Source organism: Ranitomeya imitator, chromosome 1, assembly GCF_032444005.1.
Source record: "Ranitomeya imitator isolate aRanImi1 chromosome 1, aRanImi1.pri, whole genome shotgun sequence".
NCBI lineage: Eukaryota > Metazoa > Chordata > Amphibia > Anura > Dendrobatidae > Ranitomeya > Ranitomeya imitator.
The window spans coordinates 1,117,727,370-1,117,748,613 of record NC_091282.1 but is presented as its reverse complement, the minus strand read 5'-3'; the positions used below and the strand labels follow the sequence as shown (position 1 = coordinate 1,117,748,613).

The window sequence follows — 21,244 nt, the reverse complement described above, 5'->3', positions numbered from 1 at the left end:
TCTTTAAGTGATTATACCTGAACATATTAGTAATTGTCAAGTAAGAGGCTTTTATAACATTTAGTGGTAGGTCTAATTAAAGACATACTCCTCCCATCAACATTTTTATCCTCTTACTATTCATATTATACGGTGCTGTGTTCCTACAATTGCCCATTTTGCCTTTCTACCCAGTTAATTTTTCTCTTTCCATTAGGTCACTGACATCACATGGTTAAAACTGACTAGCTGAATCCTTTTAAACTCTATGTAGACACATGAATTCTCTTCCCTGTATGAGTCATGAGTCACTGCAAAAGTCCCTGGCAGGAAGAGGAGGGAGCAGCAGGAATTGAAAAGTGAAATGAATTGTGCAGGGAAAAGATATTTCCTGTTTCTACATAGATCAGAGAAAAAAGAAGAATTAGCTGGGTAGAAAGGCAAAATGAGCAATTGTAAGTACACAGTGCAATATACTATGATGATTGTAATACATTAAAAGGATGAAATCTTTGATGGGAGGAGTGCTTCTTTAAGCAATGCTTCAATTACATTATTCTTTACTATACCTTTTAGTTTAATAGTGAAGACAAAGAGGCCTAGGACAATAACATACAGTATTACTATGGCGACAATGGCAATCTTCAGTTTCTTTTCAATTCTTTTCATTTTGTTACCTAAAAATATAAAGATGACATTTCATTTTCTGTGCATTAATATAAAACTTTGTAAAACAAATCTACATATTAAAGAGTTCTTTCAGGAAAGAAACCACTCCTCCTCCTCTCTTCCATGTGCATTATGGCCCCCCTGCCTACAGCTCTATTTATAAGTTAAAATACAAAGATGCAACTACACTGGCATGCATTTATTTGTATGCCGTGTATATACCATGTATATTATAGTGAGCAGATGGTATAGGATAGTGATTAGTGATGATGAGTGAGCACTAAAATGCTTGTATTCTAGTTACTCAAACCAAGCAATTCCTAATGCTCAGATGCTCATTTCAAATAGCAAGTATAATAGGAGTCAATGGGAAATTCAACCATTTTTCTGGCAGACCTTATAAGAAGGTCTGGGGGGGGCAGTTAAAATGTTGAAATGGATGGAAAAAGTGCTGAATGGAAGGAGAACTGCATGAGGAAGTCCCCTGGAAGCATCTCTGGCTCCCAGATTGTTTCTAAGAGCAGTGATGTCACACTTTTACTCCACTTTAAGTACTGACAATAAAACATTCAAAATCAAGGAGAAATTGGAGTGTACAGGAAAAAAATGTTATACATTATTATCCTTTCTGATGACTTGTATATAAGGCACAATTTAAATGGACTGAAAAAATAATTTAAGTAAATCATAATTTACATTTTTATTAAACTTTGAAATTTGAGTGCAATTTATGAAGGAAGCAAGAACTACCAATTATTAAGTGGAAGAGTGACTCAGATACACCCTGTATTAGACAGACATAAAGGAGGGTGTCATATACATTCTGTTCAAATAGCCATGTAGTGGTACTGCTAGACTCATAAAGACAATGCACTAAGTGGAAAGCTTGCCAAAATACAAGCAGGGTCATCCATACACCATTGAAGCCACTAACTGCAGTAACTCATTCAAATATTGTGAACAAATTGTAGTTTTGGCAATACTGCACTCATGAGTAGAGTTGAGCGACCTTGACCTTTTTAGAGTCGAGCCGGGTTTCGCGAAACCCGACTATCTCAAAAGTCGGGTCGAGTGAAATCGGCCGATTATGACGTAAAGTCGGGATCGACCGAAACACGAAACCCAATGCAAGTCAATGGGGCAACATAGTCGGCAGTGAGTGGGGGCCAGGAAAACACCTAGAGTGCCCATTTTAATGTCAAAACCATCCAATCTTCTAAATGAAGCTTGTCAAGCGTAATTTACCTTATAATAATTGGAAGGCATTTGAAATTGGGGGTCATTTGGCTAAAGTTGTGGTGGGTAGGGCTGGTTCAAGTAATTAGTGGGCCCAGGAAATCTGGACCACGTCACGGCAGTGGAGCAGGGAAAGGTAAGTATTTCAACTTTGCAAGTGCTGTGAACCTGAGCAAGCAGGGGGGGCCCACTCGTTGGCATTGGCACTGGCACAGGGCCCCTCAAAGTACAGCGGTGTGTTTGCACGGCGGGGGCGCCTCCCACCGGCAGCAACACTTTTGCGTACTATGAGAGGCCCTGTGCCAGTGACGTCGCCAACTAGTATTCCTCCCCCCACCTGATGAAGGAACCTGCACTTTCATCTGCACCTTCCTCTTTGTCCCCGTGTAAGGTGGTATGGTATGCGGGAAGAGCAACCTGACTTTCAGCAGGGTCACAATGTTGTTGTGTAGCGTGCACGGGGAATGTTGCGTTATGGGTCAATGTACCAGCAGACTCATCTATCACTGGCTGGGCAATGGGCAGGATGAGGAGGAAACACAGATATAGGCCCAAAGAATAAAGTTGGCTAAATGCAGTTCAAAATTGGTAACACAGGAATAACCAGGGGGCATTGCAGTGGAGGACAACTGGAATGAGAGGCTGACACAGAGAGTAGGCCCAAATCAGTAAGTAGTCGAAATGCAGTTCAAAATTGGCAACCGTAGTAAACAGGCGGCACAGCTTTGTTCAGTGGAGGAGAACAGCAAGGAGTGGCAGACACCGATAGTAGGCCCCAACCCAACTAGTAGGCCAAATGCAGTCTAACATTAACAACTACTTAACGAGCGCCTGAAAACGGAATTTCAGGACAGGAAACCAGGAGAACAGCAAGGAGCGGCAGACACTGTTAGTAGGCCCCAAACCAACTAGTACGCCAAATGCAGTTGTTCCATTTAACCACAATTTAACGCGAGCCTGAAGATAGAAGCTCAGGAAAGGCAACCTGGAGAACACCTTGGAGTGGAACACACCATCTCTCTCCACCCCATACCCATTTTGTAGGCCTAATGCAGTGTAGTTTTCTACAACTACTAAACGAGAGTCGGAAGACCGAAGCAATGGCAAGGAAACCTGGGGAACACCTTGGAGTGTAACACACCATCTCTCTCCACCCGATACCCATTTTGTAGGCCTAATGCAGTGTAGTTTTCTACAACTACTAAACGAGAGTCGGAAGACCGAAGCAATGGCAAGGAAACCTGGGGAACACCTTGGAGTGTAACACACCATCTCTCTCCACCCGATACCCATTTTGTAGGCCTAATGCAGTGTAGTTTTCTACAACTACTAAACGAGAGTCTGAAGACCGAAGCAATGGCAAGGAAACCTGGGGAACACCTTGGAGTGTAACACACCATCTCTCTCCACCCGATACCCATTTTGTAGGCCTAATGCAGTGTAGTTTTCTACAACTACTAAACGAGAGTCGGAAGACCGAAGCAATGGCAAGGAAACCTGGGGAACACCTTGGAGTGTAACACACCATCTCTCTCCACCCGATACCCATTTTGTAGGCCTAATGCAGTGTAGTTTTCTACAACTACTAAACGAGAGTCGGAAGACCGAAGCAATGGCAAGGAAACCTGGGGAACACCTCGGAGTGTAACACACCATCTCTCTCCACCCCATACCCAATTTGTAGGCCTAATGCAGCCTACTTTCCGTCAACTACTAAACGAGAGCATGAAGATCGAAGCTCAGGAAAGGCAACCTGGGGAACACCTTGGAGTGTAACACACCCTCTCTCTACACCACGGAAGGGCTGATTCTTAGGAAGGAAGGCTGTCGGAAAGAAGCAGGGCGCGTCCGAGGGTGATTATATTCTTATTAGGTATATACTCACCCTCGGACGCGCCCTGCTTCTTTATTTGTAATGAATGTTTATTTGCAATGTGGTTTTGACTTACTCTATTTTTTTGGTAAATAATGATTTTATTATTTTCATTGTTTTGCATCTTCTTGGCAATAATATAAAGAAGACGCGACAGGACAACACTCGGTGGATGCCATATCTGTGTTTTAAATTGAAAAAAACTTTCAGTTAACTACTTGCAGGAGAAAGTTATTGTAGCTGGTGGCCATTTTTAGTACTGTACCAGATTTTTGTTGTATGTGTTTGTTTTTAATGTTAAAATGTCTGCATTTGATATCTCTCCAGTATTTTCTTTTTTATAAGCAAAATACTTATTTTTATATTTTCTGATGTTGGTTCAAGGGGTACACGGGCAGCAGTAGACAGGTCAGTGGAGGCCTAGTGGAAGGAGGGACCGCAGATAGGCTTTGAAGGCCTAACATAATAAATTGGGCTGGCTGTAGGCAATTTAAAATTGGTTCCAGGGGAACACGGGCAGCAGTGGCCTGGTCAGTGTAGTAGTAGTGGAAAGAACGGGCCGCAGACAGGCTTCGAAGGCCTAACATAACAAAAATTGGGATGTAGGCAATTTACAATTGGTTCCAGGGGAACACGGACAGCAGTAGACAGGTCAGTGGAGGCCTAGTGGAAGGAGGGACCGCAGACAGGCTTCGAAGCCCTAACATAATAAATTGGGCTGGCTGTAGGCAATTTAAAATTGGTTCCAGGGGAACACGGGCGGCAGTAGACAGGTCAGTAGAGGCCTAGTGGAAGGAGGGACCGCAGACAGGCTTCGAAGCCCTAACATAATAAATTGGGCTGGCTGTAGGCAATTTAAAATTGGTTCCAGGGGAACACGGGCAGCAGTAGACAGGTCAGTGGAGGCCTAGTGGAAGGAGGGACCGCAGACAGGCTTCGAAGCCCTAACATAATAAATTGGGCTGGCTGTAGGCAATTTAAAATTGGTTCCAGGGGAACACGGGCGGCAGTAGACAGGTCAGTGGAGGCCTAGTGGAAGGAGGGACCGCAGACAGGCTTCGAAGCCCTAACATAATAAATTGGGCTGGCTGTAGGCAATTTAAAATTGGTTCCAGGGGAACACGGGCAGCAGTAGACAGGTCAGTGGAGGCCTAGTGGAAGGAGGGACCGCAGACAGCTTTCGAAGCCCTAACATAATAAATTGGGCTGGCTGTAGGCAATTTAAAATTGGTTCCAGGGGAGCACGGGCGGCAGTAGACAGGTCAGTGGAGGCCTAGTGGAAGGAGGGACCGCAGACAGGCTTCGAAGCCCTAACATAATAAATTGGGCTGGCTGTAGGCAATTTACAATTGGTTCCAGGGGAACACGGGCAGCAGTAGACAGGTCAGTGGAGGCCTAGTGGAAGGAGTGACCGCAGACAGGCTTCGAAGGCCTAACATAAGAAAAATGTCAATACAATGGTATTGACAGTGCCAGGCATTGAAGGATGTCAGCGCATAGACTAAACATTGGTGGAGCTGTGAGATAAAATTTTGCAAGTCGTAGAGCACTGTTTGACCTGGGGGGGGACTGTCTTGTGGCCGGCGGTACAGGCCCAGGGCCCCTCATATTACAACGGTGTGTCTGACGTTGGGTGCGCACCACCACCGCCAGACACTTTATTGTACTATGAGGGACCTAGTGGCAGTGCCGTCGACCAAAAGCGGGCACACCCACCTCTTCAGACAAACAGTACTCTCACGGGTGCTGGCGCCAAGTGGCGATACCACGGCCCCGTGTTGGGACTTTGGCCATTTAGGGAGGTGTTAACATGTCGGATGCTGGACAATCAGGTGCTGCAAATTACGAGATTGGAAAAGTCGTTCAGAATAGTCCACAGGCAAGACCTTTACATAGGAAAGCTAGGTGTCAGCCGGGCAAGGTGGGGCAAAAGATTTCGAAATCCAGTTGTGGTTCATGTTAATGAAGGTTAGATCATCTACATTTTGGGTAGCCAGACGAGTCCTTTTTTCTGTTAGTATTGAACCTGCAGCACTGAATACTCTTTCTGATAGGACACTAGCTGCCGGGCAAGCAAGCTCCTGCAATGCATATTCTGCCAATTCTGGCCAGGTGTCTAATTTTGATGCCCAGTAATCAAATGGGAATGACGGTTGAGGGAGAACGTCGATAAGGGATGAAAAATAGTTAGTAACCATACTGGACAAATGTTGTCTCCTGTCACTTTGAATTGATGCTGCAGTACCTGTCCTGTCTGCGGTCATAGCAAAATCACTCCACAACCTGGTCAGAAAACCCCTCTGGCCAACGCCACTTCTGATTTCTGCCCCTCTAACACCTCTGGTCTGCTGGCCCCTGCAGCTCGTGTTAGAACGATCACGGGCGCTGTGTGCAGGGAATGCCAGAAGCAAACGGTCAATAAGAGTTGATTGTTTGGTTGCTAATATTAGTTCCAAGTTCTCATGTGGCATTATATTTTACAATTTGCCTTTATAGCGAGGATCAAGGAGGCAGGCCAACCAGTAATCGTCATCGTTCATCATTTTTGTTATGCGTGTGTCCCTTTTGAGGATACGTAAGGCATAATCCGCCATGTGGCCCAAAGTTCCAGTTCTCAAATCTGTGGTTGTGCTTGGTTGAGGGGCAATTTCAGGCAAATCCACGTCACTTGTGTCCCTCCAAAAACCAGAACCCGACCTTGCCGCACCAACAATTTCCACTGGCCCCGGAAAAGCTTCCTCATTAAAAATATAATCATTCCCATCATCCTCCTCGTCCTCCTCCTCCTGTTCGCCCGCTACCTCGTCCTGTACACTGCCCTGGCCAGACAATGGCTGACTGTCATCAAGGCTTTCCTCTTCCTCAGCTGCAGACGCCTGATCCTTTATGTGCGTCAAACTTTGCATCAGCAGACGCATTAGGGGGATGCTCATGCTTATTATGGCGTTGTCTGCACTAACCAGCCGTGTGCATTCCTCAAAACACTGAAGGACTTGACACATGTCTTGAATCTTCGACCACTGCACACCTGACAACTCCATGTCTGCCATCCTACTGCCTGCCCGTGTATGTGTATCCTCCCACAAAAACATAACAGCCCGCCTCTGTTCACACAGTCTCTGAAGCATGTGCAGTGTTGAGTTCCACCTTGTTGCAACGTCTATGATTAGGTGATGCTGGGGAAGGTTCAAAGAACGCTGATAGGTCTGCATACGGCTGGAGTGTACGGGCGAACGGCGGATATGTGAGCAAAGTCCACGCACTTTGAGGAGCAGGTCGGATAACCCCGGATAACTTTTCAGGAAGCACTGCACCACCAGGTTTAAGGTGTGAGCCAGGCAAGGAATGTGTTTCAGTTGGGAAAGGGAGATGGCAGCCATGAAATTCCTTCCGTTATCACTCACTACCTTGCCTGCCTCAAGATCTACAGTGCCCAGCCACGACTGCGTTTCTTTCTGCAAGAACTCGGACAGAACTTCAGCGGTGTGTCTGTTGTCGCCCAAACACTTCATAGCCAATACAGCCTGCTGACGAGACCTGGTGTGCAACAGTGGCAGCTGCGGATGGAGTGGTTGTCTCTGGACGAGGTCTCGCTTCTGCAGGAGGACGAGGAGGAGGAGGAGGGGGTGCGAACGGCTACAGCCAACTGTTTCCTAGACCGTGGGCTAGGCAGAACTGTCCCAAACTTGCTGTCACCTGTGGACCCTGCATCCACCACATTTACCCAGTGTGCCGTGATGGACACGTAACGTCCCTGGCCATGCCTACTGGTCCATGCATCTGTTGTCAGGTGCACCTTTGTGCTCACAGATTGCCTGAGTGCATGGACGATGCGCTCTTTAACATGCTGGTGGAGGGCTGGGATGGCTTTTCTGGAAAAAAAGTGTCGACTGGGTAGCTCGTAGCGTGGTACAGCGTAGTCCATCAGGGTTTTGAAAGCTTCGCTTTCAACTAACCGGTAGGGCATCATCTCTAACGAGATTAGTCTAGCTATGTGGGCGTTCAAACCCTGTGTACGCGGATGCGAGGCTAAGTACTTCCTTTTTCTAACCATAGTCTCATGTAGGGTGAGCTGGACTGGAGAGCTGGAGATCGTGGAACTAGCGGGGGTGCCGGTGGACATGGCAGACTGAGAGACGGTGGGAGATGGTATTGTTGCCGCCGGTGCCCTAGATGCAGTGTTTCCTACTACGAAACTGGTGATTCCCTGACCCTGACTGCTTTGGCCTGGCAAAGAAACCTGCACAGATACTGCAGGTGGTGCAGAAAATGGTGGCCCTACACTGCCGGAAGGGATGTTGCGTTGATGACTAGCTTCATTGGCCGAGGGTCCTACAACCTTAAGGGACGGTTGGTAGTTAGTCCAAGCTTGCAAATGCATGGTGGTTAAATGTCTATGCATGCAACTTGTATTGAGACTTTTCAGATTCTGCCCTCTGCTTAAGGTAGTTGAACATTTTTGACAGATGACTTTGCGCTGATCAATTGGATGTTGTTTAAAAAAATGCCAGACTGCAATCTTTCTAGCATCGGATACCTTTTCAGGCATTGCAGACTGAGCTTTAACCGGATGGCCACGCTGTCCTCCAACAGGTTTTGACTTTGCCATGCGTTTTGGGCAAGATACGGGCCCAGCAGATGGAACCTGTTGCGATGTTGATGCCTGCTGCGGCCCCTCCTCCTCCGCTTCAGAACTGCTGCCGCCTGCACCCTGTTCCCCCAATGGCTGCCAATCGGGGTCAAGAACTGGGTCATCTATTACCTCTTCTTGTAGCTCGTGTGCAACTTCGTCTGTGTCACCGTGTCGGTCGGTGGTATAGCGTTCGTGATGGGGCAACATAGTCTCATCAGGGTCTGATTCTTGATCAGCACCCTGCGAGGGCAATGTTGTGGTCTGAGTCAAAGGACCAGCATAGTAGTCTGGCTGTGGCTGTGCATCAGTGCACTCCATGTCAGATTCAACTTGTAATGGGCATGGACTGTTAACTGCTTCACTTTCTAAGCCAGGGACGGTATGTGTAAAGAGCTCCATGGAGTAACCCGTTGTGTCGCCTGCTGCATTCTTCTCTGTTGTTGTTTTTGCTGAAGAGGACAAGGAAGCGACTTGTCCCTGACCGTGAACATCCACTAACGACGCGCTGCTTTTACTTTTACCAGTTTCACGAGAGGAGGCAAAAGAGCTAGAGGCTGAGTCAGCAAGATAAGCCAAAACTTGCTCTTGCTGCTCCGGCTTTAAAAGCGGTTTTCCTACTCCCAGAAAAGGGAGCGTTCGAGGCCTTGTGTAGCCAGACGACGAACCTGGCTCCACAGCTCCAGACTTAGGTGCAATATTTTTTTTCCCACAACCACCTGATGCTCCACCACTACCACTACCCTCATTACCAGCTGACAATGAACGCCCCCGGCCACGACCTCTTCCACCAGACTTCCTCATTGTTTTAAAAACGTTACCAAACTAACGGTATTTGTTGCTGTCACACAACTTACACGGTGAGCTATAACTTCAGTATGATTTAGCTACCCCTTTACAGGTGGGTGAGACCACAACGAAAATCAGGCACAATGTTACACACTCTGTTGTTGGTGGCAACAAATGAGAGAGATGCCACACACGCAGGACTGTCACTGAAGCGCAAATGTAAATATTAATCTCCCACTGATTTGTTTTTTGTTTTTTAAAAGGGAGACTTTAGACAAAAAAAATAATAAAAAAAAATGATTTTTTAAGGAAGAATTTATAAACCAAATAAAATGAAATGATTGTTTCAGGGAGAATTTAGAAAACAAATTAAAAAAAAAAAGGCTTTCTATGGCCAACTGAGTGAGAGAGGACGCACACAGGAGTCAGGAGTGGCACACAAGCCCAGAGGCCAATATTTATCTCCCACTGATTGATTTAGTGATTTTTTCAGGTAGATTTTGGAACCCAAATCAAGCAAAAAAATAAATAGGCTTTCTATGGCCCACAATTGGAGAGAGAGAGAGAGATGGCACACCCAGGAGTCAAGACTGGCACACAAGCAGAAAGGGCAATATTAATCTCCCACTGATTTGATTTTTTTTTTTTTTCAGGGAGACTTTAGAAAAAAAAATACAAAAAAATGAATTTTTCAGGAAGAATTTAGAAACAAAATAAAATAAAATGATTGTTTCAGGGAGAATTTAGAAAACAAATAAAAAAAAAATAGGCTTTGTAGGGCCCACTGAGTGAGAGAGGACGCACACAGGAGTCAGGAGTGGCACACAAGCCCAGAGGCCAATATTTATCTCCCACTGATTGATTTAGTGATTTTTTCAGGTAGATTTTGGAACCCAAATCAAGCAAAAAAATTAATAGGCTTTCTATGGCCCACAATTGGAGAGAGAGAGATGGCACACCCAGGAGTCAAGACTGGCACACAAGCAGAAAGGGCAATATTAATCTCCCACTGATTTGATTTTTTTTTTTTTTTTCAGGGAGACTTTAGAAAAAAAAAATACAAAAAAAATGATTTTTTCAGGAATAATTTAGAAACCAAATAAAATAAAATGATTTTTTCAGGGAGAATTTAGAAAACAAATAAAACAAAAAATAGGCTTTCTAGGGCCCACTGAGTGAGAGATGACGCACACAGGAGTCAGGAGTGGCACACAAGCCCAGAGGCCAATATTTATCTCCCACTGATTGATTTAGTGATTTTTTCAGGTAGATTTTGGAACCCAAATCAAGCAAAAAAATTAATAGGCTTTCTATGGCCCACAATTGGAGAGAGAGAGATGGCACACCCAGGAGTCAAGACTGGCACACAAGCAGAAAGGGCAATATTAATCTCCCACTGATTTGACTTTTTTTTTTTTTTTCAGGGAGCCTTTAGAAAAAAAAAAATACAAAAAAAATGATTTTTTCAGGAATAATTTAGAAACCAAATAAAATAAAATGATTTTTTCAGGGAGAATTTAGAAAACAAATAAAACAAAAAATAGGCTTTCTAGGGCCCACTGAGTGAGAGATGACGCACACAGGAGTCAGGAGTGGCACACAAGCCCAGAGGCCAATATTTATCTCCCACTGTTTGATTTATTGATTTTTTCAGGTAGAATTTAGAACCCAAATCAACCCAAAAAATAAATAGGCTTTCTATGGCCCACTATTTGTGAGAGAGATGGCACGCTCAGGACTGGCACACAAGCCCAGAGGCCAATATTAATCTCCCACTTTTTTTTTTTTTTCCAGGAAAAATTTATAAACCCAATAAAAAAAATAATAAATAGGCTTTCTATGGCCCACAATCTGAGAGAGAGAGATGGCACGCTTAGGACTGGCACACAAGCCCAAAGGCCAATATTAATCTCCCACTGATTGATTTATTGATTTTTTCAGGTAGAATTTAGAACCCAAATCAACCAAAAAAATAAATAGGCTTTCTATGGCCCACTATTTGTGAGAGAGATGGCACGCTCAGGACTGGCACACAAGCCCAGAGGCCAATATTAATCTCCCACTTTTTTTTTTTTTTTCCAGGGAAAATTTATAAACCCAATAAAAAAAATAATAAATAGGCTTTCTATGGCCCACTATCTGAGAGAGAGAGATGGCACGCTTAGGACTGGCACACAAGCCCAAAGGCCAATATTAATCTCCCACTGATTGATTTATTGATTTTTTCAGGTAGAATTTAGAACCCAAATCAAGCAAAAAAATTAATAGGCTTTCTATGGCCCACTGAGTGAGAGATGGCACACACAGGAGTCAGGAGTGGCACACAAGCCCTGAGGCCAATATTTTTCTCCCACTGATTGATGTTGTGATTTTTTCAGGTAGATTTTGGAACCCAAATCAAGCAAAAAAATAAATAGGCTTTCTATGGCCCACTGAGTGAGAGATGGCACACACAGGAGTAAGGAGTGGCACACAAGCCCTGAGGCCAATATTTTTCTCCCACTGATTGATGTAGTGATTTTTTTAGGTAGATTTTAGAACCCAAATCAAGCAAAAAAATAAATAGGCTTTGTATGGCCCACTGAGTGAGAGATGACACAGACAGGGATGGCACTCTAGCAGAAATGCCAATCTTAATCTCCCACAAAAAAAAAAAAAAAAAAGGAACTGTCCTTCAATTACTATCTCCCTGCAGTAATCTCAGCCAGGTATGGCAGGCAGCAATAAGGAGTGGACTGATGCACAAATTAAATAAAAAGTGTGGACAAACAAACAAGATAGCTGTGCAGAAAGGAAGGAACAAGAGGATTTGTGCTTTGAAAAAAGCAATTGGTTTGCACAGCGGCGTACACACAGCAATGCAGCTATCAGGGAGCCTTCTAGGGCAGCCCAATGAGCTACAGCGCTGAGGAAAAAAAAAAAAAAGTAGCTTCCACTGTCCCTGCACACCGAAGGTAGTGTTGGGCTGTGGAAATCGCTACAGCACAAGCGGTTTGGTGGTTAATGGACCCTGCCTAACGCTATCCCTGCTTCTGACGAAGCGGCAGCAACCTCTCCCTAAGCTCAGATCAGCAGCAGTAACATGGCGGTCGGCGGGAACGCCCCTTTATAGCCCCTGTGACGCCGCGGACAGCAAGCCAATCACTGCAATGCCCTTCTCTAAGATGGTGGGGACCAGGACCTATGTCATCACGCTGCCCACACTCTGCGTTTACCTTCATTGGCTGAGAAATGGAGCTTTTCGCGTCATTGAAACGCGACTTTGGCGCGAAAGTCGCGTACCGCATGGCCAACCCCGCACAGGGGTCGGATCGGGTTTCATGAAACCCGACTTTGCCAAAAGTCGGCGACTTTTGAAAATGAACGACCCGTTTCGCTCAACCCTACTCATGAGAGCTCTGCATGTAGTGCAAATCCTGCCAAAAGTTAGAAACTAGGTCATCCTTAGACCCTTCAATGCAGCAACTGGAGGGCCCCATTCAAATATTAAGAAAGTGAAGTTGTGGTACAGTCATGGCCAAAAGTATTGACACCCCTGCAATATCAAGGACCTGGAGCAGTTTGCCAAAGAAGAATGGTCTAAAATTCCAGCAGAGCATTGTAAGAAACTCATTGATGGTTACCGGAAGCGGTTGGTCGCAGTTATTTTGGCTAAAGGTTGTGCTACCAAGTATTAGGCTGAGGGTGCCAATGCTTTTGTCTGGCCCATTTTTGGAGTTTTGTGTGAAATGATCAATGTTTTGCTTTTTGCTTCATTCTCTTTTGTGTTTTTTCATTTAAGACAAATTAAATGAAGATAATAATACCAAATAATTTGTGTTTGCAATCATCTTCAGGAAGAAAATTAGTATTATCTGACAGAATTGCAGGGGTGTCAATACTTTTGGCCATGACTGTATTTCCACACTCATAAAGGCTCTGCACTAGTGATGAGCGAGTATTCTCATTACTCGGGTGGTCTCAGAGTATATGGATGTGCTTGGAGATTTAGTTTTCTTCACTGCAGCTGCATGATTTGCGACTGCTAGACAGCTTGAATACATGTGGGAGTTGCCTGTTTGTTAGGGAATTCCCACTGGTCCTTTTATAACCTCTGATGAGGTAATGTGGCCAGTCAATCACAGTAATGTCATTACCAAGATGGCTACGATATTACAGAGACTGGCAGGCCATCTGTCATGATCCCAATGGCAGGGGATCACAAAAGGACAAGCACAAAAAACAAAACAAGCTCTAGGGTGATGGAAACTGAGCTGACCGCGATCCTGAACCTAACACACAACTAGCTGTAGCCGGGGAACGTGCCTATGATGATTCCTAGACGTCTCGCGCCAGCCGAAGGACTAACTTCCCCTATTAGAAGAAACACAGACCTCTCTTGCCTCCAGAGAAACACCCCACAGAAATAGCAGCCCCCCACATGTAATGACGGTGAAATGAGAGGAAAGCACATACGTAGTTATGAAAACAGATTCAGCAAAATGAGGCCCGCTAAAGCTAGATAGCAGAGGATACAAAAGTGAACTGCGCGGTCAGCGAAAAACCCTACAAAAAACCATCCTGAAATTACTTGAACTCATGTGCCAACTCATGGAACATGAGGAGTAATATCAGCCCACTAGAGCAACCAGCAAAAAGGAATCACCTATCTGCAAGCTGGACAAAGACAAAAATTAAGCAAAAACTTAGCTTGTCCTGAAGATTACAGAAGCGGGAAGCAGAGGTAACAAGACACACTGATTACATTGATAGCCGGCGAGGAAATTACAAGAAAGCCAGGTTTAATAGGAAACTCCCATAACCTGATGGAACAGGTGGACACCAGAGACCGCAGAAAACACAAGTCACCCAGTACCATCTGTAACCACCAGAGGGAGCCCAAAAACAGAATCCACAACAGTCCCCCCCCCCTTGAGGAGGGGTCACCGAACCATCACGAGAACCACCAGGGCGACCAGGATGAGCCCTATGAAATGCACGGACCAAATCAGCAGCATGAACATCAGAGGCAACCACCCAAGAATTATCCTCCTGACCATAACCCTTCCACTTAACCAAATATTGGAGTTTCCGTCTGGAAACACGAGAATCCAAGATCTTCTCCACAACATACTCCAATTCTCTCTCCACCAGCACCGGAGCAGGAGGTTCAAGCGAAGGAACAACTGGTACCTCATACCTCCGCAACAACGACCGATGGAACACATTATGAATAGCAAACGATGCCGGGAGATCCAAACGAAACGACACAGGGTTAAGAATTTCCAAGATCCTATAGGGACCGATGAACCGAGGCTTGAACTTAGGAGTAGAGACCTTCATAGGAACAAAACGAGAAGACAACCACACCAAGTCCCCAACATGAAGTCGAGGACCCACGCGGCGACGGCGATTAGCAAACTGCTGAGCCCTCTCCTGGGACAACTTCAAATTGTCCACCACATGACTCCAAATCTGATGCAATCTATCCACCACCATGTCCACTCCAGGACAATCAGAAGGCTCCACCTGACCAGAGGAAAAACGAGGATGAAACCCCGAATTACAAAAGAAAGGAGAAACCAAGGTAGCAGAACTAGCCCGATTATTAAGGGCAAATTCGGCAAGCGGCAAAAAGGTAACCCAGTCATCTTGATCAGCAGAAACAAAACACCTTAAATAAGTTTCCAAGGTCTGATTAGTTCGTTCTGTCTGGCCATTCGTCTGAGGATGGAATGCAGACGAAAAGGACAAATCAATGCCCATCTTAGCACAGAACGTCCGCCAAAATCTAGACACAAACTGGGATCCCCTGTCAGAAACGATGTTCTCCGGAATCCCATGCAAACGAACCACGTACTGAAAAAACAGAGGGACCAACTCAGAGGAGGAAGGTAACTTAGGCAAGGGTACCAGATGAACCATCTTAGAAAAGCGGTCACACACAACCCAGATGACGGACATTTTTTGAGAGACAGGGAGATCCGAAATAAAGTCCATGGAAATGTGCGTCCAAGGCCTCTTCGGGATAGGCAAAGGTGACAACAATCCACTGGCCCGAGAACAGCAAGGCTTAGCCCGAGCGCAAACTTCACAAGACTGCACAAAAGAACGCACATCCCTCGACAAGGAAGGCCACCAAAAAGACCTGGCCACCAAGTCTCTAGTACCAAATATTCCAGGATGACCTGCCAACACAGAAGAATGGACCTCGGAGATGACTCTACTGGTCCAATTATCCGGAACAAACAGTCTTTCAGGCGGACAACGATCAGGTTTATCCGCCTGAAACTCCTGCAAAGCACGTCGCAAATCTGGGGAGACAGCCGACAAAATCACCCCATCCCTAAGGATACCAGTGGGCTCAGAATTTCCAGGGGAGTCAGGCACAAAACTGCTAGAAAGAGCATCCGCCTTCACATTCTTTGAACCTGGCAGGTATGAAACCACAAAATCGAAACGGGATAAAAACAGTGACCAACGAGCCTGTCTAGGATTCAGACGCTTGGCAGACTCAAGGTAAATCAGATTTTTGTGATCAGTCAAGACCACCACACGATGTCTAGCACCCTCAAGCCAATGACGCCACTCCTCAAATGCCCACTTCATGGCCTAAAGCTCCCGATTACCAACATCATAATTCCGCTCAGTGGGCGAAAACTTTCTAGAAAAGAACGCACATGGCTTCATCACTGAGCAATCGGAGCTTCTCTGCGACAAAACCGCCCCCGCTCCAATCTCGGAAGCATCAACCTCAACCTGAAAAGGAAGCGAAACATCTGGCTGACGCAAGACAGGAGCAGAAGAAAACCGGCGCTTAAGTTCCTGAAAGGCCTCCACAGCCGCAGGAGACCAATCAGCAACATCAGCACCCTTCTTAGTCAAATCCGTCAAAGGCTTAACAACACTAGAAAAATTAGTTATGAAACGACGATAAAAATTAGCAAAGCCCAACAACTTCTGTAGACTCTTAAGAGATGTAGGCTGCGTCCAGTCACAAATAGCCTGAACCTTGACGGGATCAATCTCAATAGTAGAAGGGGAAAAAATATACCCCAAAAAAGAAATCTTCTGGACTCCAAAGAGACACTTTGAACCTTTTACAAACAAAGAATTGGCCCGCAGGACCTGAAACACCTTCCTGACCTGCTGAACATGGGACTCCCAGTCATCAGAAAAAACCAAAACATCATCCAAATACACAATCATAAATTTATCCAGATATTCACGGAAAATATCGTGCATAAAGGACTGGAAGACAGAAGGAGCATTAGAAAGTCCAAAAGGCATCACCAAATACTCAAAATGGCCCTCAGGCGTATTAAATGCGGTTTTCCACTCATCACCCTGCTTTATCCGCACAAGATTATACGCACCCCGAAGATCAATCTTAGTGAACCATTTAGCCCCCTTAATGCGAGCGAACAAATCAGTCAACAATGGCAAAGGAAACTGATATTTGACTGTAATCTTATTCAAAAGACGGTAATCTATACAAGGCCTCAAGGAACCATCTTTTTTAGCCACGAAAAAAAAACCTGCTCCCAAAGGGGACGAAGATGGACGGATATGTCCCTTTTCCAAGGACTCCTTAACATAATCCCGCATAGCAGTATGCTCTGGCACTGACAGATTGAACAAACGTCCTTTAGGAAATTTACTGCCAGGAATCAAATCTATAGCACAATCGCAATCCCTGTGAGGAGGAAGCGAATTGAGCTTAGGCTCCTCAAAAACATCCCGATAATCAGACAAAAATACAGGAACCTCAGAAGGAGTAGATGAAGCGATAGAAATTGGAGATGCATCATCATGAACCCCCTGACATCCCCAGCTTAACACAGACATCGTTTTCCAGTCCAAGACTGGGTTATGAGTTTGTAACCATGGCAGACCAAGCACTAAGACATCATGTAAATTATACAGTACCAGGAAGCGAATCACCTCCTGATGAACGGGAGTCATACGCATGGTCACTTGTGTCCAGTACTGAGGTTTGTTCATAGCCAAAGGTGTAGAGTCAATTCCTTTCAAAGGAATAGGGACTTCCAGAGGCTCCAGACTAAACCCACAGCGGTTGGCAAATGACCAATCCATAAGACTCAGGGCAGCGCCTGAATCCACATAGGCATCGACGGAAATGGCTGATAATGAACAAATCAGAGTCACAGACAGAATGAACTTAGACTGTAAAGTACTAATGGCAACAGACTTATCAACCTTTTTTGTGCGTTTAGAGCATGCTGATATAACATGAGCTGAATCACCACAATAAAAACACAACCCATTTTTCCGCCTATAGTTTTGCCGTTCACTTCTGGACTGAATTCTATCACATTGCATTGTCTCAGGTGCCTGTTCAGAAGACACCGCCAAATGGTGCACAGGTTTGCGCTCCCGTAAACGTCGATCAATCTGAATAGCCATAGTCATAGACTCATTCAGACCTGTAGGCGCAGGGAACCCCACCATAACATCTTTAATGGCCTCAGAAAGGCCATCTCTGAATCTTGCAGCCAGGGCGCACTCATTCCACTGAGTAAGCACCGACCATTTCCGAAATTTCTGACAATATATTTCTGCTTCATCTTGCCCCTGAGAGAGAGCCAATAAAGCTTTTTCAGCCTGAATCTCTAGGTTAGGTTCCTCATAGAGCAAACCCAATGCCAGAAAAAACGCATCCACATTGAGCAACGCAGGATCCCCTGGTGCCAATGCAAATGCCCAATTCTGAGGGTCACCCCGCAGGAAAGATATAACAATTTTGACTTGCTGAGCAGGGTCTCCAGAGGAGCAAGATTTTAAAGAAAGAAACAACTTGCAATTGTTCCTAAAATTCAGAAAACTAGATCTATCTCCAGAAAAAAACTCTGGGATAGGAATTCTAGGTTCAGACATAGGAGCATGTACAACAAAATCTTGTATATTTTGAACCTTAGCAGCAAGATTATTCAGGCTGGAAGCCAAACTCTGGACGTCCATGATAAACAGCTGAGGTCAGAGCCATTCAGGGATTAAGAGGAGGTAAGACGCAGCCAGGCTGCAATTAAGGCTAGGCAGCAAACTCTGAGGGGAAAAAAAAAAAAAAACTTCCTCAGACTACTTTTCCTCCTACTTCAGCCAATACGATTACCACTTTGGCCGGCTATACTGTCATGATCCCAATGGCAGGGGATCACAAAAGGACAAGCACAAAAAACAAAACAAGCTCTAGGGTGATGGAAACTGAGCTGACCGCGATCCTGAACCTAACACACAACTAGCTGTAGCCGGGGAACGTGCCTACGATGATTCCTAGATGTCTCGCGCCAGCCGAAGGACTAACTTCCCCTATTAGAAGAAACACAGACCTCTCTTGCCTCCAGAGAAACACCCCACAGAAATAGCAGCCCCCTACATGTAATGACGGTGAAATGAGAGGAAAGCACATACGTAGTTATGAAAACAGATTCAGCAAAATGAGGCCCGCTAAAGCTAGATAGCAGAGGATACAAAAGTGAACTGCGCGGTCAGCGAAAAACCCTACAAAAAACCATCCTGAAATTACTTGAACTCATGTGCCAACTCATGGAACATGAGGAGTAATATCAGCCCACTAGAGCAACCAGCAAAAAAGAATCACATATCTGCAAGCTGGACAAAGACAAAAATTAAGCAAAACGTGGAACAGGAAAATCAAAAACTTAGCTTGTCCTGAAGATTACAGAAGCGGGAAGCAGAGGTAACAAGACACACTGATTACATTGATAGCCGGCGAGGAAATGACAAGAAAGCCAGGTTAAATAGGAAACTCCCATATCCTGATAGAACAGGTGGACACCAGAGACCGCAGAAAACACAAGTCACCCAGTACCATCTGTAACCACCAGAGGGAGCCCAAAAACAGAATCCACAACAGCCATCCTTGTATGTTTTTTGGTTGTGTAACAGGCACCTAATGTGCGGGGTAGTTATTCGAGCATTAAATTCGAGCACAAGCCAATGCTCGGTGAGTGCCGAGCATATCTGAGCACCCAGATACTGAGCACGTTCGCTCATCACTACTAGTGATGAAATATCTGCCTACCCAAATAGATACAGTAGTTGAAGTCCAGATCAAACCAATTAAAACACTTTACCTAACGCAGTATCAAAAATGGTCAGCGTGTGTATTAGATGTGTTGAGGACAAACAGTATAACACTCAGTTTTTTCCTTTTTAGCCATCAATGGACATCGTAGTGAAGAAAGAATGTAATTGGGAAACAATACAACAGTAATGCTATAATACTGAATCTACCACGCAATCTACAACAAAAAAAGACTAAACACATGTATACTACACATGCTGTAAAATCTCAGAAGTTCATACATTTTAAATGTTTTCTATTTAATTTGGTCTAGGTGAACGTTAAAGCATTGTGAAAAAGCTCCAAAAAAGGGATTGTCTTTTGAAAAGAGCCACTTTTCTAACCCTAGTTAATCAGCTTATATTGGTGGGAGAAGCAGCAACAGGGTCATTGAGCTCAAAATCACTGCAGGGGACTTGTAGCATTATATGGCAATTATTGAAATAAAAAAATGTATGGCCAGGTCAGGTCCACCAGTAGTTCTCTGTTTTTGCTCATACTTGAGTCAAAGTATTCCTAGTAGGGCATTTGTAGAGGGGCTCTATTCATGGGCAACTCATTTAACAGGTACCAGTATTAAAAAATTGTCAACGTTATATTTTATATACAGTAAGACTATCGATCACTTTTAAATCATACAGTAAATCATACAGTAAAAATATTAGAATGATCTAAGGAGAGAAATTAATTTCAAATTTTCCTGTTAGAACAAGTTCTATTTAGTACAAGTCCTATTTAGTACAAGTCCACCAAACACGCATATCTAACATACATATAGCCTGGACTAGATGACCAACACAGGGAGGGAACAATAAGACAAATCACTTGAGAACGCTATACATCCATTTAAAATGATTTCCTTGGGAATAATACATATAGAAGCCAAGAAGCTAAAATAATAATCATATTATTAATATTATCAGCTTTAATTTAGTACAGTGATAAAACATAAGAAAAACTTACCACTTGGTATAAAAGATTTTATTGACTGATCATCCAATTGTTTATATTCTAGCTGGTCAAGACATGTAGCATCCTCATCGTTTCCAGATGATTTTGTCCACAATGCTATTTGACTCTGTGAAATTAAGGAAAAACAAAAGAAAAAAAAGTGAGATTGAAAGCTTGAAATAATAAAATATTTGAATGAATCATCACTAACTTTAAAAAGATAAACAGATAATGGAGATAGATAGATAATTAAAATCAACTCACCATTGTATGAAATATTAAGAAATGTTATGAAGAAATTCAAGTACCGTATGCTATGCAGCTGCTAGAATTTCCATAGAAAGCTAAATGTTCCTTGTGTCTTATTTTTATAAGAAAGGGAGATGACAAGACGTAGCTCAGCAGTCACTGATGTTATGCAATATGGAGAAATGAGTCACGTGATTTTGTTTATTTTCTATGGATACATCGTCAGTTTGGTTTCACAGATGTCTTGCATGTATTCTGTACATATGACATACTGTACATAGTTAATCTAAGAAACTACAAATACAGCTCTGGCAAAAATTAAGAGACCACCACATCAAAACCTGTCATGGGCAGCCCAATCTCCAAACCTGAACCCCATTGAAAACCTCTGGAATGTAATCAAGAGGATGATGGATAGTCAGAAGCCATCAAACAGAGAAGAACTGCTTACAGTTTTGTGCCAGAAGCTGTGTGGAAGACTGGTGGAAAGCATGCCAAGACGCATTAAAGCTGTGATTAAAAATCATGGTTATTCCACAAAATATTGATTTCCGAACTCTTCCTGAGTTAAAACATTAGTATTGTTGTTTCTAAATGATTATGAACTTGTTTTTTTTTTTTTTTGCATTATTAGAGGTCCGAAAGCACTGGGTTTTTTAAAAAAAAATTTGACCATTTCTCCTTTTCAGAAAGAAATACAAAATTTATTGCTTGAAAATTCAGAGACATGTTGTCAGAAGTTTATAGACTAAAAGAACAATTTACATTTTACTCAAAAATA

The 21,244-nt window shown here is 44.0% G+C and overlaps 1 protein-coding gene across 2 annotated transcripts in view; it reads right to left on the bottom strand.

Annotated features, from left to right (window-relative positions):
* Positions 1–20,634, bottom strand: part of MSR1 (macrophage scavenger receptor 1) — a 95,137-nt gene extending 74,503 nt beyond the window's left edge. The window contains exons 1-3 of one of the 2 annotated variants that reach the window (XM_069744423.1): positions 20,479–20,634; positions 20,227–20,341; positions 549–656 (exon numbers count right to left, since the gene is read on the bottom strand). In XM_069744423.1, the coding sequence (XP_069600524.1) occupies positions 549–656; positions 20,227–20,341; positions 20,479–20,481 (226 nt within the window). In that variant the 5' untranslated portion in view covers positions 20,482–20,634. The remainder of the gene's footprint in view (positions 1–548; positions 657–20,226; positions 20,342–20,478) is intronic. The other variant, XM_069744424.1, reaches the window with a different exon arrangement.
* Between the last annotated feature and the right edge of the window lie 610 nt (positions 20,635–21,244).